This window comes from Bubalus kerabau, chromosome 1 (assembly GCF_029407905.1).
Source record: "Bubalus kerabau isolate K-KA32 ecotype Philippines breed swamp buffalo chromosome 1, PCC_UOA_SB_1v2, whole genome shotgun sequence".
Taxonomy (NCBI): Eukaryota; Metazoa; Chordata; class Mammalia; order Artiodactyla; family Bovidae; genus Bubalus; species Bubalus kerabau.
Window position 1 is genome coordinate 228,441,991 of NC_073624.1, and position 19,375 is coordinate 228,461,365.

Consider the following 19,375-nt stretch of genomic DNA (forward strand, 5'->3'; position numbering starts at 1 on the left):
CAACAGTGCCCCTTTTTTTCCACACCCTCTCCAGCATTTATTATTTGTAGACATTTTGATGATTGCCATTCTGACTGCTGTGAAGTGGTACCTCATTGTAGTTTTGATTCACATTTCTCTAATAATTATTGATGTTGAGTAACTTTTCATTTCCTGTTGGCCATCTGTATGGCTTCTCTGGAGAAATTTCTAGCTGGGGCATCTGCCAATTTTTTGATTGAGTTGTTTTTGATATTAAGCTGCAAGAGCTATTTATATATTTTGGAAATTAATCGCCTCTTGGTCACGTGGTTTGCAATATTTTCTGTCATTCTGTAGGTTTTATGTTTTATTTATGGTTTCCTTTGCTGTGCAAAGTCTTTGAAGTTTAATTAGGTTCCATTTGTTTATTTTTGTTTTTATTTCCATTACTCTATAAGATGGATCCAAAAAGATACTTTCGGGATTTACATTGAAGAGTGTTCTGCCTACTTTTCCTTCTAGGAGTTTTATAGTATCCTATCTTACATGAAAAGATGCTTACTCCTTGGAAGGAAAGTTATGACCAACCTAGACAGCATATTCAAAAGCAGAGACATTACTTTGCCAACAGAGGTCCTTCTAGTCAAGGCTATGGTTTTTCCAGTGGTCATGTAAGGATGTGAGAGTTGGACTGTGAAGAAAGCTGAGCGCCAAAGAATTGATGCTTTTGAACTGTGGTGTTGGAGAAGACTCTTGAGAGTCCCTTGGACTGCAAGGAGATCCAACCAGTCCATCCTAAAGGAGATCAGTCCTGGGTGTTCATTGGAAGGACTGATGTTGAAGCTGAAACGCCAATACTTTGGCCACCTCATGCGAAGAGTTGACTCATTGGAAAAGACCCTGATGCTGGGAGGGATTGGGGGCAGGAGGAGAAGGGGACGACAGAGGACGGGATGGCTGGATGGCATCACGGACTCAATGGACATGAATTTGGGTAAACTCCAGGTGTTGGTGATGGACAGGGAGGCCTGGCAGGCTGCGATTCATGGGGTCACAAAGAGTCAGACATGACTGAGTGACTGAACTGAACTGATCTTACAATTAGGTCTTTAATCCATTTTGATTTTAGTTTTGTATATGGAGTTAGAGAATGTTCTTATTTTATTCTTTTACATGTTGCTGTCCAGTTTTCCAAGAATCACTTATAGAAGAGACTGTCTTTTCTCCATTGTATGATCTTGCCTCCTTTGTTATAGATTAATTAACCATAGGTGTGTGGATTTATTTCTGGGATTCTATCCTGTTTCATTGAGCTGTATTTCTGTTTTTGTTCTAGTACCAGACTGTTTTGATTACCATAGCTTTGTAGTATAGTCTGAAGTCAGGAAGTCTGATTCTTCCAGCTCTATTTTTCTTTCTCACTATTGCTTTGGCTATTCAGGACTTCAAAGGAAAATGCTCCGGAGATTTCTTCTACCAATGTCAGACCCCCATCTAGGAAATCTGCAGTGGGGCTCAGAACTTTCTCTCTGTAGAAGAACTGTGATATAATACTTCTCCACTTTGTAGGTGGCCTACTGCTGGGTATGAGATTTGATTATACCATGAGTGTGCTCCTTCTACCACCTAGTGGTGGTTTCTTCTTTATGTCTTTGGATGTAGAGTATCTGCAGATATTTGTATCTCCTCCTGCAGGTGTATACTTGGGAAAATGAAACTCTGCAAATCATCTAAGTATGTGTGTGTTTTTTTGTCCTAAAAGGCATAGCTGGCGTGTTTGTTCTTGGAGCTCCAAGGCATTTGGGGGGCACAGGGGAGGAACTAAAACAGATTTAGTCAACCTTCTGCAGCAGCTTCCCTCTCGTTTCAGACACTGGGCTCTTTTTACTTGAGAGCAGAAAACGATGATGACTCAGCTTTCTTTGACTTCTTCTTCTTCTTCTTCTTTTTTTTTTTTTTATAATTGCAGAGTCTTTTGGACTACACTTTTGTCCAAGATCAAGGGAAGTGTTTTATCTATAAAGTGAAAAGACACAGGCCACCCTGTGTTCACCCAAAGTAAATGCAGCACTATTTACAACAGCCATGGAAGCAACTAAATGTCCATTGAAAGATGAATGGATAAAGAAGATGTAGTATATATCTAGAGCTTCCCTGGTAGCTCAGATGGTGGAGAGTTTGCCTGCAAGGTGGGAGATCTGGGTGCAATCCCTGGGTTGGGAAGAACCCCTGGAGAAGGAAAAGTACTCTTCAGTACTCTTGCCTGAAAAATCCCATGGGCAGAGGAACCTGGCAGGCTATAGTCTATGGGGTTACAAAGAGTTGGATGATTGAGTGACTAACACTGATGCTATCTGTTTTGGTAGGTTCCAGTCTTTTTTACTGATGGTTGTTCAACAGTTAGTTGTGATTTCAGTGTGCCTATGACAGGGATTGCACTCAAGGTTCCACTCTACCATCTTGCCTCCCATTTCCCTATAAGTATTGTAATTATTTTTTTTCTTTTTGCTTTTATTCAATATATTATTAACAAGAAACCCTACTATGTGTCATGCCCTGTATAATGATGGGGAAAAGGTGGTAAGCAAAAGCAAATAATGTAACTGTTCTCTAGGAAGGTTTAGTGTATTGATGGAAATTAGTATCCATAAGTGAATGGAAATTCTACCAGATTGCATGACTGTTTTCCACACAAGCTTTGTGAATCAGCTTCTCACATTCCACATCATATGGAGGTCTTCAAAGATCATGTTGGATAGACATCAGATCCATAGTTAATCCATAATGTAAGTAAGACACTAGAAATTTAACAATATCTAAAATCTAACATTTGGTAAAGAAAACAGAGCTTTTGAAATTGAGATAAAATTCATAAAATTTTAACTGTCCCATTTTAAAGTAAATTATATGTTTTCTAAATATATGTTTATTCACAATTCTGTGCAACTATCACCACTATATGATTACAGAACATTTCCATCATCTCACTCATTCCAAGTAAAAACAAACAAATCAACTGAGGAAATTTCCCAACACCCCATCTATAATTCCTGGCAACCACTAATCTACATCTGGTCTCTCTGTCTATTTTGAACATTACATATCAATGGAATCACACAACATGTGTGATTTTCATATAAATGGAATGTATAGGTCTATATCTATATAGCAATACCTTATTTTATTGCATTTTGCTTTATTGTGCTTCACGGATACTGTTTTTAACAGATTGAAGGTCTGTGGCAACCCCGTGTGAACAAGTATATCAGTGCCATTTTTCCAACAGCTTTGCTCACTTTATGTCCCTGTGTCACATTTCGGTAATTCTTGCAATGATTCACACTTTTTCATTATTGTTATATTTGCTATACTGATCTGCGATAAGTGGTCTTTGATGTTACTATGATGACTCTTTGAAGAATCAGATGATAGCTAGCATTTTTAAGCAATAAAGAATTTGTAAATTAAGGAATGTACATTTTTTAAGACACGATGCTATTCCACATTTAGCAACATTACAATGTAACATAACTTTTATATGAACTGGGAAAGCAAAAAATTAATGTCAGTCACTTTATTGAAATATTTTTTTCATTGGTGGTCTGGAATCAAACCAACAATATCTTCAAAATATGCCAGTATATCTATACATATATAAGGTAGATTGTCTTTTGTGAATACATCCTTTCAATTAGCATAAGATTTTCAAGGTTCATCCATGTTGTAGCATGCTATCACATTTCTTTGATTTTTATGACTAAATATTCCATCTTGCAGATACATCAAATTTACTTTATCCACTTATCTGTGGATTGTATCTCCTTGTTGACTATAATGAAGAATGCAGCTATTAACATTCTTATACAAGTATTGGTGTGATCATATGTTTTCACATCTCTATACATACACAAGAGTAGAATTTCATATAATAACTCAATCTTTAATGTTTTTGGAGGAAATGGTCAAAATTTTGCATACTGAATGCATCATTTACATTCCCACTAGGGCTGTATGAGGGTTCAATTTCTCCATACTCTCACACAAATTCACAAATATGCTTTAGTTTTTATAAATTACATTTATCCTAGTAGTATGTTAGCTGCTCAGTCGTGTCTGACTCTTTGCAACCCCATGGACTGGGGCCTGCCAGGCTCCTCTGTCCATGGAATTATCTAGGCAAGAATACTGGAGTGGGTTGCCATTTCCTTCTCCAGGAGATCTTCCTGACCCAGGGATCAAACCCAGATCTCTCATGTTGCCAGCAGATTCTTTACCATTTGAGCTACCAGGGAAGCCCTACGTCTATCCTAGTGGGTGTAAACTAGTATTTCATTGTGGCTTGATTTACATTTCCCTTATGAGTAACTATTAACATTTTTTTCAGGTCCTTAGTAACCATAAGGACCTAGTCACCTAGGTCCTTTGTTGTTGTTCTTTAGTCTCTAAGTCATGTCCAACTCTTTGAGACCCCATGGATTGCAGCATGCCAGGCTTCCCTGTCCTTCACTGTCTCCCAGAGTTTGCTCAAACTCACATCCATTGAGTTGGTGATGCCATCCAACCATCTCATCCTCTGTTTTCCCCTTCTCCTCTTGCTCTCAGTCTTTCCCAATGTCAAGGTGCTTTCCAATGAGTCATCTGTTCACATCAGGTGGCCAAAGTATAGCTTCAGCATCAGTCCTTCCAATGATATTCAGGGTTGATTTCCTGAGGATTGACTGGTATTTGATCCCCTGCTGTCCAAGGAACTCTCAAGAGTCTTATCCAGCACCACAGTTCAAAAACATCAATTCTTTGGAGCTCACCCTTCTTTATGGTCCAACTCTCACATCCATACTGGAAAAACCATAGCTTTGACTTTACAGACCTTTGTAGGCAAAGTGATTTCTCTGCTTTTGAATATGCTCTCTAGGTTTGTCATAGCTTTTCTTCCAAGCATCAAGTGTCTTTTAATTTCCTGGCTTTAGTCATCATCTGAAGTGATTTTGGAGCCCAAGAAAATCAAATCTGTAACTGTTTCTACTTTTTCCCCTTCTATTTGCTGTGAAGTGATGTCATGATCTTAGTTTTTTAGATATTTAACTTGCAAATATTTTCTTCCATGATTGGGTTGTCTTTTGTTCTTTATAGCATCCTTTGATGCAATTTTTAAAAAACTTTAGTGATTTTCAATTTGCTTCTTTTGTTTCTGTTGCTACCTGTGTTTTTCATATTATACATAAGAAATTACTTCCTAATCCAAGATTATGAAGATTTATCCTACATTTTCTTCTAAGAGTATCGTAGTATTAGTATCTACACTTATATCTTTGATCCATTCTAAGTTAATTTTTGTATATGCTGAGAATTATGGGCACAATGTTCTACTTTTGCATGTGACAATCCAGCTGTCACAGGACAATAAGTTGAAAAGAATACTGCTTTGCATTTTAATTTTCTGAGAAAAAAATTAGTCAGAAATCAGGAAAAAAAATCTGTCAAAAATCAATTGATTAATCAAGAGAGTGCAGTACTAGAAAAGAAATAGAGAAATGAAACATAATGGAGAGCCCAGAAATAGCCCTCCATAAATAAAGTTGACTGGTCTTGGCCAGAGAAGCAAAGGCCATGCAATAGGGCAAAGATAGGTCTCTCAACAAATGGTGCTGGAACAACTGAACGTCTACGTGCAAAAACATTAATCTAGACACAGACCTTACACCCTTTCAAAAAATGAACTCAAAATGGATCACAGATCTAAGTGTAAAATGTAAAACTGTAAAACTTCTAAAAAATAACATAAGAAAAAACAATAATGACCCTGGGTATGGTGATGGCTTTTTAGATAAAATACCAAAGACTTGACCCATGAAAGAAATAACTGACAAATTGGACTTCATTAAAAGTTCAATTCTGTGAAAGATAATATCAAGAGAATGAAAACACAAGCCATAGACTTGGAGAAAGATTTGCAAAAGATCCATCTGATAAAGGACTGTTATCCAAGATATACAAAGAACATTTAAATCTCAGTGATAAGAAAACAAACAACCCTAAAGCAGCCATACTACCCAAAACAATCTACATAGTTAATGTAATCCCTATCAAATTACCCATGACTTTTTTCACAGAACTAGCACAAATCATCCAAAAATTTATATGGAACCATAAAAGAAAGAGAATTGCTAAAGTAATTCTGAGGAAAAAGACTAAAGATGAAAGCATAACCCTCCCAGACTTCAGACAATACTACAAAGTTCGAGTAATCAAAACAGCATGGTATTGGCACAAGCACAGACATGTAGATCAGTGGAGCAGAATAGAGAGCCCAGGAGTAAACTCAAACACTTATGGTCTTCCCTGGTGGCTCAGAGGGTAAAGCATCTGCCCGCAATACAGGAGACCTGGGTTCGATCCCTGGGTCAGGAAAATCCCCTGGAGAAGGAAATGGCAACCCACTCCAGTATTCTTGCCTGGAAAATCCCATGGAAAGAGAAACCTGGTAGGCTACAGTCCATGGGGTCGCAAAGAGTCGGACACGACTGAGCGACTTCACTTTCTTTCACTTCATGACAAAAGAGGCAAGAATAGACAATGGAAAGAAGACAGTCTCTTCCCCAAGTGGTCCTAGGAAAGCAGGATGGCCATATATCAATCAATGAATTAGAACACTCCCTCACACCAGATGGAAAAATAAACTCAAAATGCTTTAAAGACTAAATCTAGGACATGCCACCGTAAAACTCCTAGAAGAGAACATAGGCAAAACATTCTATGATGCAAATCAGCAAAACCCATGTGCCGTGTGTATGAAATGGAAAGTCAAGAGTGAAAGTCGCTCACCTGTGTCTGACTCTTTGTGACCCCATGAAATTCTCCAGGCCAGAATACTGGAGTGGGATCTTCTCCAGGGGATCTTCCCAACCCAGGGATCAAACCCAGGTATCCCACACTGCAGGCAAATTCTTTACCAGCTGAGCCCACAGGAAGCCCAAGAATACTGGAGTGGGTAGCCTATCCCTACTCAAGCGGATTTTCCCGGCCCAGGAGTCAAACTGGGGTCTCCTGCATTGCAGGTGGATTCTTTACCAACTGAGCTATCAGGGAAGGGGGAAGATATTTGTAAATGATGTAAATGATAAGGGCTTATTTTCCAAAATATGCAAACAGTGTATATAACTCAATATTTAAAAAAAGAAAAAGAAAAACCTAATCAAAAGTAGGTAGAAGACTTGAATAGACATTTATCCAAAGAAGACATACAGATGGCTAACAGGCACATGAAAAGATGCTTCACATCACTAATTATTAGAGAAATGCAATTCAAAGCCCCTGGTATCATATCATACTGGAAAGAATGGCCATCGTCAAAAATTCTGCAATAATAAAAGTTAGAGTGGGTATGGAGAATAAGGAAACTTCATACACTGTTGGTAGGTGTGTAAACTGGTGCAGGCTTTATGGAAAAAAGTATGTAGGTTCCTTCTAAAAATACAGCTACCATATGATCCAGGAATCCCACTCTTGGGCATAAATTTGGAAAATATGAAAAGTCTAACCTGAAAAGATGCACGCACCCCAGTGTTGACAGTAGTGCTGTTGACAACAGCCAAAACATGCAAGCAACCTAAGGGTCTATCAACAAATGAATGAACGTAGGCAAGTATACACACATGCGTGCATATATACATATATACATACACACAAATATACAAACAGAATACCAAACATAAAAAAGAATGAAATACCGCCATTTGCAGCAACATGGATGGACCTGGGGTTATTATACTGAGTTCACTCAGACAGAAATAAATACTATATGACATCATTTATATGTGAAATAAAATAATAATAATAATTAACTTATTTACAATACAGAAACAGGCTTACAGACATAGAAATCGGACTTATGGTTACCAAAGAGGAAAGGAGTGGGGAGGGATAAACTAGAAGACTGGGGTTGACAGATACACATTACTATATATAAAATAGATAAGCAACAAGCATTTACTCTATAACACAGAGAGAACTATTTTAGTACCTTGTGATAACCTATAATGGAATACTCTGAAAAAGAAAATATATATATATGTATCTGAATCATTTTGCTATACACCTAAAACTAATAGTGGAAATCAATTATACTTCAATAAAAAAGAAAACGAACAATCTGATTGAAAAATGGGCCAAAGGCCTTAACACTTCATCAAAGAGGAGATACAGATGGCAAGTAAGCACATGAAAAGATGCTTTACATCATATATGTCATCAGAGAAATTCAAATTAAAAAAAAATAAAGAATGAGATACCACTGCACAGCTAAGACAATGGCTAAGATCTGGAACATAGAGAACACTAAATGCTGTCCAGGATGTGTAATATTTGGAAAGGCTCCAAAATGTGTAGCACTATTTTGGAAGACAGTTTGGTAGTTTCTTACAAAACTAAACCTATGCATACCATATGATCCAACAATTGTGATCCTTGGTATTTAATAAGGCATTGAAAATTCATGACCAGATAAAAACCTTTATTAGTTCAGTCACTTTGTTCATAATTGTTGTCACCTACAAACTGGCATTTGCCATCTGCCTATATAATGATCAAACTATGAGCTGCTGTAGCTGCTGACCTTCTAACACTCTCTGAAAGGAATTCAGGGTGGAGATCAGGAATGAAGCAATCGGTGCTCTGGGAAAAACTAGCAGAACAGGTTTTCAGATAGAAATTTTCAGGAGGTGATTTTATGAGCCTGATTCTTGCATCTCCTCATACCTAGAAAAGTATTAAAATTCTTCATGGGAAGTCTTCTCCTCATGACTAGCAGTAACCTTCATGAGGACAGCAGAAACCCTCTGTAAAAAAATGTGCTTGACTGCATGTACTCCCCTTTCACCCAAATCACATATATACTGACTTTCTCTCCTACCTCTCTGGAGCAATTTCTCAGAGCTATCTGAAATGCTGTCTCCTGGTCTATAGTTCTCATTTTTCCTCAAATAAAACTTAACTCATAACTCTCACCTTGTGCATTTTTCTTTTTTCAGTTAACACTGTCAAAACTTGAAAACAACCCAGATATCTCTCAGTACATGGTTGGATAAATGAACTTCTGTACATACAAACAAAGGAATACTATTCAACAATAAAAATAATAAGCTATTAAGCCATGACAACATAGAGGAAATATAAACGCATATTACTAAGTGAAAGAAGCCAATCTGAATAACCTATATATTGTAGGATTCTAACGACATGGCCTTCCAGAAAAGGCAAAACTACTTATACAATAAAAATATCAGTGGTTGCCAGAGTCTGAGTTGGAGCAAAGGGAGAGACATGAATAGACAGAACACAGGGATTTTTAGGGTGGTCAAATTACTTTGTATAATACTATAATGGTGGATCAGTTCAGTTCAGTTGTTCAGTCATGGCCGACTCTTTGCAACCCCATGGACTACAGCATGCCAGGCCTCCCTGTCCATCACCAACTCCTGGAGTTTACTCAAACTCATGTCCATTGAGTTGGTGATGCCATCCAATCATCTCATCCTCCGTCGTCCCCTTCTCCTACTGCCCTCAATCTTTCCCAGCATCAGTGTCTTTTCAAATGAGTCAGCTCTTAGCATCAGGTGACCAAAGTATCGGAGTTTCAGCTTCAACATCAGTCCTTCCACTGAACACCCAGGACTGATCTCCTTTAGGATGGACTGGTTGGATCTCCTTGCAGTCCAAGGGACTCTCAAGAGCCTTCTCCAACACCACAATTCAAAAGCATCAATTCTTTGGCACTCAGCTTTCTTTATAGTCCACTTCTCACATCCATATGTGACTACTGGAAAAACCATAGCCTTGACAAGATGGTGGATATATTTCATTAAATTTTTGTACATAGACATAGAATGTACAACACCAAGAATGACCCCTAAAGTAAACTATGAACTTTGGGTGAGTCAGTGTAAGTTTGTCCTTGATTAAAAAAAAAGAAAGAAAAGATAACATCTGGTGAATGATGTTAGTAAGTAGGAAGCTTTGCATGTATGGAGCAGGGAGTATGTGGGAAATCTCTATACTTCCCCCTCAATTTTAAGGTAAACCTATAATTGCTGTAAAAAACAGTTTTAAAAATCAATGCAGTATGCATGTATGACTTATTTTAAGTCACTATTCTGTACCATTTTTCTATGTTTGTTCTTATGTTTTTAGCACAGTTTTCTTGTTTTTTGCCTAATCAGTACAACTTTATAGTAGGCGTCAAATCTGCATATGTGGATCCCCAACCTTTCTCAAGATTTTTTTGGCTACACAAGGTCCCTTGAATGCCAACATGAATTTTAGTATCAGGTTGTCAATTTCAGCAAAAAGGGCAGTGGGAACTCTTGTTTCCAGTGAATTTTAAGGTTCTTTCTTCCTCGTGAAGAAATCTGGAGATGACACAGGGAGATTAAGAAAGTGGGAATTTATTTAAACAAGAATACACTCTCAGAGGGAGAGCAGGCAGGCAGGTGAGACGCTGCTGCCCTGGGTTTCTTTAGCAAGCCAGTTATGAGAGGCATACAAATGAACGGGTGGAACATTAACTTGGGAAGGAGGAGTTTGGGAGTCTTGGTCCCTGACTTTGATCCCAGCTCCATTTCCATTTCCCTCAGGGAATAGGCTTTTTGTCCTTTTATAGCTTAGATCATAAGTGTCATAGTGTTGGTGCATGATGAGTCTGTCTTGTCTGTAAGGCTAATTTTATTGAAATGAGAGCACAATGAGCAACAGGTTACATTCTCAAGCAGGAGATGCCTACCTTTCTTAGTCTGCTTTCAGGACACGTCCACCTAAAATGTGTGATTTTCTGTCAATGTGAAGGTTCCTTCTTTTCTTTGTCTGCCCATGAACCCCTTCTGTTTATAAGATGCAAAATTTCCTGCTATGCTGTCCCTGCCCACACTTCTCTGGTCATACCTAGCTACCTGCCTGCTGTAACACCCAACATTTTTGCAGTGAATATACAGATTGCTTTAGCCATTACTGCTCTCTGAAAAATGGTAAGTTTTCCAAACTATGAACATGGGCTTTGTTTACATTACTTTAGGTCTTCTGTAATTTCTTTCAGCAATATTTTTGGATACATTGGACAGGTGTTTCATTTCCTTGTTTTTTCCTTGTGAAGCAATACTAAATAATTTAGCCATCTAACATTACCTTCACTGATTAAAAACACTTGAAGCCTGTTGAGATTCCTAGGCAGTCTCTCCTGCTCTTAATCTTTGCCAACAAATATACATTAAATGGGTATAAAGAGCTACCCCACGACTTTACCTCTAGGCTTCAAGCAGCAAAATGTCCTGTCCTGGAAGCACAGGTCTGCCACAGGCTTCACTGATGGTATCTTTGTGCAGAATTCAAAGAGGAAGTATAAGCACAATATCCATTTCACTATAGTAAAGGAACACTTTCTGTACATGTCAAATGTGGGCTTTTCACATTGAAACGGAGAAGGCAATGGAGCCTGGTGGGCTGCCGTCTATGGGGTCGCACAGAGTCGGACACGACTGAAGTGACTTAGCAGTCACATTGAAAAATAAAATATCCCCTACCATATCAGTAAGCAAAGGAAGTCACAGTCATTGGTGATTACAGCCACCACTGATGGTGAGCTGGTGAGCCCTGAGGAAACTCAGGAAGGAAACAAAGAATATCTGCCATCTAGCAGCCATTAGACCACAGCCACTCCCATGCGTGAGTCCTGAAGAACTCTGTGGAAGCACAGGATACTGGCCCCAGACTGCTGGCATGTATACCAAAGGAATGATTTCAGTGAGCCCAGACTCTGCATCTTCCCATACATAGAAAAGTGTTAAATTCCTTACACTGAGATATCTAAATTTCTTTTATTAACAGAACACTTTTGTTCCTATTAACTTCCCTTGGTTGCAAAACTCTTACATATTCTAGCTCCCCCTGCACCTCGTTGGAGCTGTTTTCTCATTGCTACTTGAGATGCTGCCTCCTGGGCTTGAAGTCATCAGTACATCCATCGAATAAAACATAACCCTCAACTTTTACATTGTGCATAATTTTTAATTCAACAAATTGAACTGGCATGAAAATTACCTGTCTCAAAATTTCTTTTTAAAAACCCTAGATTTCTTCACTGCAAAAGTAGCGGATTCATTTTGATATTTGGCAAAACTAATACAGTTATGTAAAGTTTAAAAATAAAATAAAATTTAAGAAAAAAAAAAAGTAGCAGGAAGAATTCAGGTGGTAATAACCACCCAATGCAAAACAAGTGCAGAGGGTTTAAATGTTTTATCCTCATTTATCACAAATATATAAGATAGATACTATAATTCTCATATTTACAATAAGAAAACTGTAGATTATGCAGTTTGAATATTGAGTGTAGGTGACTCTCTGATAGATGGGGTTTGTACTTGGATCCTTCTACTGCCAATGCTCTTTCTACTAAGTCAGACTATAGGAGCTGATAAAGAAACATAACAATGAAAAATTCTCTGCATAAAAAACAACAACAACAACAACAAAGCCTCCAATACCTCAAAAATATCCCCAAACATCTCTGATGTAAAATCAATTTTTACCATGCAATTTAAAGCATTGTTTCCTTTAGTCTCAACTTCACTCCCCACCTTTCACTGTCTTCTGCTCCAAAAAGTAAGTTCTGTACATCTAATGCACAGTGTAGTGATTATAGTCAGCAGTACTCTGTTATGAACTTCATTGCTCTTACTACAAAGAAAAAAATAGAATTAATTACCATGACAAAGGTATTATGTAAGACTACACTGGTAATCATAACAAAATAGATTATCAAATCAACACACTGTACATTCTAAATTTATGCCATGTTGTATGTCAGTTATCTCAATTTAAAATACTGTTCCACTATCCAGGTATACTCTTCTAGTAATTGATTCACAATTCTGATTGCAAGATGGTGAATGCATTATTTTTACCATTTCCTAGGTAACTGTAATATGCCAACAGTTTTGAAAACTTTTGAGAGCTTATGCCCTTAATTATCTAATTACCATCCCCAGATTCTTCTTTCCTGCTTGATTCTGTTTACTTTGTTCAACTCATGCTTGGAAAGCTTTTGCCTCTCTTCTCTATCTTAAGATCTCTAACCCTTCCCATATTTCTGGGTACATGAGATCAAGTTGTTCCCAAGCCTCCTACTGAGGGAAGATTAATGGAGGGTTACTTGTGAAGCATCTCTCCTGACCTACTTTACAGCTTCCACTGAGGACACAGAATAGCTCTGTGTCTTATCTGTCCTGGGCCATCAATCTTACCCCATCAAACTCCTCACCAGAGGAACAATAAAAGAGAATGAGCTGGAAGGAGATGGCTGAGGAGGCAGGTGAGCAAGACAGCCACAGTCTCCAGAGCCGCTGACATCAGTCCCCATTATCTCACTGTCAGGTAGGCCAGGTGGGGACTCTAGGAAGATGTGGGTACCCTGGCATGTACCCCAGGAGGACTGCTCCAGGTTAGTCTTTCCAGAAATAACTGTTTCTATTTCCTGAGGAAAAGAACTGAGACCCAAATGTGCATTGGTACTACAGGCAACCAGGCTGGCTGACAGAAAAGCTGAGAGAGTACTCAGTTCTTTCCACTTTGTCAACAGTGTTATTTTCCTGGGCTCTCTTAAACGTCTCTGGGGGACGCCTTCCAACAATGACACTTTATTTTATTGAATTGTAGGTTCGAGGGAAAGGTAAAATAAAAAGTTATCTAGGAGGTGGGAGTCATTGCTTTAGAAACAAGAAGCTTTCTAGAACCTGGTTCTGGAGTCTATCTACCTATGTGTCATGTACCATTGTTGCAAATACTCTTTAAGGTATCTTCCACAGACTTGATAACATGTCCTTCTTCTCATCATGGATCAAAGCTATTTTAATCATTGGCTTGGCATTTCCTCTTTATTGTGGTGAGTAAATTTTTCAATCCTAGATGAATCCATTCACACATCATAGAAAATGCAGGAAACAACTACCATCATTTAGGAAGGGAGGCGCTTGATGTCCTGGGTGTGTAATACTTAAACTGGCAAAATGAAATGGGATATGTTACAAATATCTTTTTAAAAATTACATCAGATTGGTTTTGATTTCCCACTTTAGAAAGGTGGAGACAGAGAGGGTGTTTAGAATGAGCAGTAGAATTTAGTGGTTTGTTCATTTAAGACTAAAGATATCTATCTAATTTCCCCTCTTTTGGAAGTCAGATTTCATGGTTGCTAAACGCAGAGTGTGGGGAGTAATACTGTCCTCTAGACCCAGTATCCCTCGACAATCCAACTCCTTGTTTGCCGGCTCCAAGTGTATTAAGGACAAGGTTTTGTGTAAGGAGAGAACTAATTGATCCCTCTGCTGACAACTTATCTTTCTTAAAGCAAAGACAGCCCATCAATTTCAGAGTAGAGTAGCTTAAAGTTATTAAAGTGATCCATGAACCTCAAGCTGAGTACAAAGGAATTGAATAGTCATTTACTTCTTCATATTAAGTGACTTCATAGAAGCATATTACATGGCACTAAGCAAGATGTTGTTTTCTCTGACTAGAATGTCTCACATATAAATACAGGGCAAAAGGGATCTCCACAGAAGGGTTTGGTGATTATTAAGCCATACTTCATTTTTCACAGAGTGAGATGAATTTAGAATTGTTTCCAGACTTCAAGTTATTTTGTGAAATTATTTTGATATTGCCACAAAAGCCTCACTTCATTATGGGAGGGGTTTGGAGTAGGCAACTTGCATAGTATTTTGCTATTAAAAGATGTGGGTACTTCCCAACAAAGACAGTGTTTTTCTCCCTTCATCTTCTTCTTTTTAATTTTCTTTTTTTGTGTTGGTTGCAGAAACTGCTTTTGTACCTTCTGGAGAAATTCGCAAAAGGGCAAGTTCATAGTACTTTAATTTGGAAATTGAAATTTTTTAAATTATTTTTATATTTTAAACTTTAACAGAAAATTTCACCAGAAAAAGTAAAACATAACCCTTCAAAAAGTAACATAAAGTGTCATTATTACACTAAGTTCAAAAAACAGAACCTTACCAGACATATTAAACCATTTGTTTTTTTACAAGGTAAAATTACCACATCATTCAACATTTTATTATTAGGCAGACAGGCATCTGAAAAGGACGTTTAAAGTAAGAATTTTTTCCCTCACAAATAAGAAGCTTAAGAAAAATAATTTCACTGAAAGGAATGTAAACTAATCATTTTTACACAGAGTCAAATATTACGTAGAGGTGAAGAAAATCAATTATACTTCTAAACATCTAAATAAATAAAGGTAATTAAAGATGTTAAAAGAGCATGTCATCTAAGAATACACACATTATTGCTTAATTATGTATACTGACTACAGAGTCATCACTCACCAAATTACATATATACATATATGGTTAAACACACATATACAAACAGTCATATATATCAATACATACATATATGGTGACAATCTGAAACTATAAAATGATCTAGTAATGAAACTATTGAGAAAAACAGTAGACTCACAATACATTCACTTTTATCATTTCTTGTGCTATGAGATAATGAGGAAAATCTCACTCAGGTATGAGAAGAAATAGGGGCAGAGTGGCTAAATTATTAAAATGTATCCAGCTATTTGAATGTTTTTAAAACATAACACTGGGGTTGTAAAAACATATCAGTATATTTTTATGTCTAAATTGGTTGTTGATACTTCATGTTTATACTTAATCTCAATATAGAAAACATTTATTCTATTTTGATGCATACAATGTTGTATGAAGAATAAGGAATATTTTATTCAAAAAGTTCATTATCTGAAAAATTTGATGTTGTCTCTTTGTTTATCAGCCAGAATGTAACGTGTATAAGGATCAATTACACTTTTGCACAAAAGAAAAAGATCCAATCTGTGCAACGAATGGCCAAACATACTCCAATAAATGCTATTTCTGCAGTAAAAAGCTGTAAGAACACATGACTAAATATTGGTTCTCCCAACATAATGAAGAAACAACCAGAAAATAATAGGAACATCCATGTTTCTGCTAGCCAAGGCTCAGTCTACACGGAAAGTAACTGTTTTTTCTCTGTGAAAGCCATAGAAACATGCCGGTACCTTTCCCTGAAGTCATATTCCTAAAAGTAGTTTTATTTGACCTCAAAGTATATCCCTGCTGGATATTACCCACATGCATAAATCATTACATTAACTGGATTTTATTGCTATGACTTACTACTGGCAATCTGCTTACCAATACAATGTAATTCTTAACTCGAGAGGCTGAATGATAACCTCATAATGTAGCTCCAAACTACAGGGAGCATAACTGAGCAAGAAACTCTACTGACTTCATCAGTTCTAATGAGGTGGATGAACCTAGAACCGATTATACAGAGTGAAGTGAATCAGAAAGAGAAGATAAATACTGTATTCTAACACAAATATACAGAATCTAGAAAAACGGTACTGAAGAATTTATTTACAGGGCAACAGTGGAGAAACAGACATATAGAATAGACTTATGGACATGGGGAGAGGGGAGGAGAGGGTGAGATGTATGGAAAGAATAATATGGAAACTTACATTACCATATGCAAAATAGATAACCAACGGGGAATTTGCTGTATGGCTCAGGAAACTCAAGCAGGGGCTCTGTATCAACCAGGAGGGGTGGGGTGGGGAGGGAGATGGGAGGTAGTTCCTAAAGGGAGGGCATATATGTGTATCTATGGCTGATTCATGTTGAGGTTTGACAGAAAACAGCAAAATTCTGTAAAGCAATTATCCTTCAATAAAAAATAAATAGATTAAAAAAAAAAGAAAGAAACTCTACTGACTTCAGAAATTTGAATCCATCACAATTTATGTCAGAAAGGAATTCTCATTATGTCAGAAAGAACCATCCAGGGGATGGTCCATTTTGTCCCCTGAACTCCATGACAGGACTCCAAATTTTCTTCAGAGAGCAGGGCAGTCTAGGACACTTCCACCCAATGTCACTTCCTGCCTCCTTCCCCCTGATGGAGTTTTCAGTCTGAGGGTTCAGCCAGCCTTCCTACCTCCTGCCTTATTTTCTCTTACTGGTGTTTCCTCTCACTGAATCCCCAGGTGGGCTTCTACTTTTAGAGAACCAGGAAAACAATCTCTACTCCTCCTCCTGAGGTCTGGGAGGGTTCCCAAGTTGAGTCAGGAGGGAGCATGTAGGAAGAGTCAAGTTGCCCCAGGGGATCAGGAGGACCTGTGCAGGGTAGGGGCGGTGGGAGGGGCCCCACTGCTTGTGGAAGGGAGCATAGCCCTCCTGGCTCTCTCACAGTCAAAAATCCTCATGGAGAAGCATTTAGTGCAATACTCAGACAATTTTAAATACTTAAATTTTTTTTTTCCTCTTTTTCTTTCTTTACAGAGAAAACAGAGGAAAATTTGATTTCAGTCATTGGGGTCGTTGTTGCTGACTCTGCCTCAACCGCACATTCCTATGGCTTTTATTGCAATCCTATTTTGCCATGGATTCTACAACCAATCAGTCATCTCAATCAGGGCTTTAAATTCCTAGACGAGCAGACTAACCCTTCAGTAGTACACAAGATGTAGTACAGATTGTTGGAGAATTTTTCAACTCTAAGAGCCTGCCAGTGAAAGATTTCTGTTTTCTATTTTCGATTATACAATGATGGTTGAAAAACCTATCTTATTTGTGTGTTCAATAATAGAAAACCTAATGCAATTTGTAATCATGAATATTCCAGTCAATAAAATGTTAAATACTATTATCTCTATTAAAATACCCTTTCTTTTTTGTGGTTGGATTGGATTCAGTTCAGTTCAGTCACTCAGTCGTGTCTGACTCTGCGACTCCATGGACTGCAGCACTCCAGGCCTCTCTGTCCATCACCAACTGCCGGAGTCCATCCCAAACTCATGTCCACTTAGTCGGTGATGCCATCCAACCATCTCATCCTCTGTCGTCCCCTTCTCCTCCTGCCCTCAATCTTTCCAAGCCTCAGGGTCTTTTCAAATGAGTCAGCTCTTCGCATCAGGTAGCCAAAGTATTGGAATTTCAGCTTCAACATCAGTCCTTCCAATGAACACCCAGGACTGATCTCCTTTAGGATGGACTGGTTGGATCTCCTTGCAGTCCAAGGGACTCTCACGAGTCTTCTCCAACATCACAGTTCAAAAGCATCAATTCTTTGGCACTCAGCTTTCTTCACAGTCCAACTCTCACACCAATACATGACTACTGGAAAAACCATAGCCTTGACTAGATGGACCTTTGTGGACAAAGTAATGTCTCTGCTTTTTAATATGCTGTTTAGGTTGGTCATAACTTTCCTTCCAAGGAGTAAGCGTCTTTTAATTTCATGGCTGTAATCATCATCTGCAGTGATTTTGGACCCCCCCAAAAATAAAGTCAGCCACTGTTTCCCCATCTATTTCCCATGAAGGGATGGGACTAGATGCCATGATCTTAGTTTTCTGAATGTTGAGCTTTAAGCCAACTTTCTCACTCTCCTCTTTCACTTTCATCAAGAGGCTCTTTAGTTCTTCTTCACTTTCTGCCATAAGGGTGGTGTCATCTGCATATCTGAGGTTATTGATATTTCTCCCAGCAATCTTGATTCCAGCTTGTGCTTCATCCAGACACACAAATATTTCTGGTAACTATAATTATAGAAATAGTCTCAAAGGTCAATAAATAATCCATTACTTGAAAGTTTATTAAAAAGTACAGACAACTGCACTTCTCTCTATCGTAAAGCTTCAAAAGCTCTAGAATAAGAATCTGAGAACTTGAATTCTCACAAATACTCCATGTCAATTTTCTGATCAAAAATGTTAGCCAAGACAGACTTAAATTCTAAGACATAGGACATACCTGAAACTTAATGAATTGCAGAGACTATTCAAAATATTGCATGATTTCTGAAGTTTGGGAGAAAAAAAATTATGTTATTTTCTCTCTCATAAAGCATCAAGAGACAGTTCAGTGATCCTGGCAGTCCAGACAACTCTGCTTTTACCGATATAGGATATTCATTTGTAGTCCAAGTCTGATGCTCCATTTCTCTTTACCTCTGAGGCAACAAGAAATGGAATGAAATTTGATTGGTCAAAAACTCATTTAAAGTTTGGTTTTAATGGCAGAAATGCAGACTGCTGGAAAGCAAGAGCTGCTACATATGTGATATCAGATCTGCTCTTCCTTTCAGTAAATATTTTCACCTCTAAGAGATAATCTATATGGGAGTTACTTTCATTTACTTTCCTTAGTATTAATTCTTAATGAAAGTATCCATTAAAATGTACAAATATGGAGCCATATTATAAAAATGAATTCAACTACTTCCATGGTTTTTTTTTCATTACAGAATACATATATAAAAACATTATTCAGTGAATGCTGGTAAA

At 37.7% G+C, this 19,375-nt stretch overlaps 1 protein-coding gene across 2 annotated transcripts; it reads left to right on the forward strand.

Moving 5' to 3' along the window:
• Positions 1-13,814: 13,814 nt before the first annotated feature.
• Positions 13,815-17,677, forward strand: LOC129642241 (sperm-associated acrosin inhibitor-like). 2 transcript variants are annotated; one of them, XM_055566794.1, is made up of 4 exons: positions 13,822-13,888; positions 14,822-14,859; positions 15,814-15,929; positions 17,370-17,677. In XM_055566794.1, exons 1-4 carry the CDS (start codon positions 13,822-13,824, stop codon positions 17,416-17,418), a joined length of 270 nt encoding a protein of 89 aa, XP_055422769.1. In that variant the 3' UTR covers positions 17,419-17,677. The 2 variants fall into 2 exon arrangements, 1 of the variants encoding a protein (XP_055422769.1); XR_008709570.1 differs by lacking the exons at positions 14,822-14,859; positions 15,814-15,929 and having other exon boundaries at positions 13,815-13,888.
• Positions 17,678-19,375: the final 1,698 nt, after the last annotated feature.

What these genes read in the sequence shown, in the direction of transcription:
- LOC129642241 (XM_055566794.1), top strand. Translation starts at nt 13,822, where the DNA reads ATGTCCTTCTTCTCATCATGGATCAAAGCTATTTTAATCATTGGCTTG. An exon ending in GGCATTTCCTCTTTATTGTG is followed by an intron (nt 13,889 to 14,821) that starts GTGAGTAAATTT and finishes TGTTGGTTGCAG; the next exon opens with AAACTGCTTTTGTACCTTCT. An exon ending in CTGGAGAAATTCGCAAAAGG is followed by an intron (nt 14,860 to 15,813) that starts GCAAGTTCATAG and finishes TTTGTTTATCAG; the next exon opens with CCAGAATGTAACGTGTATAA.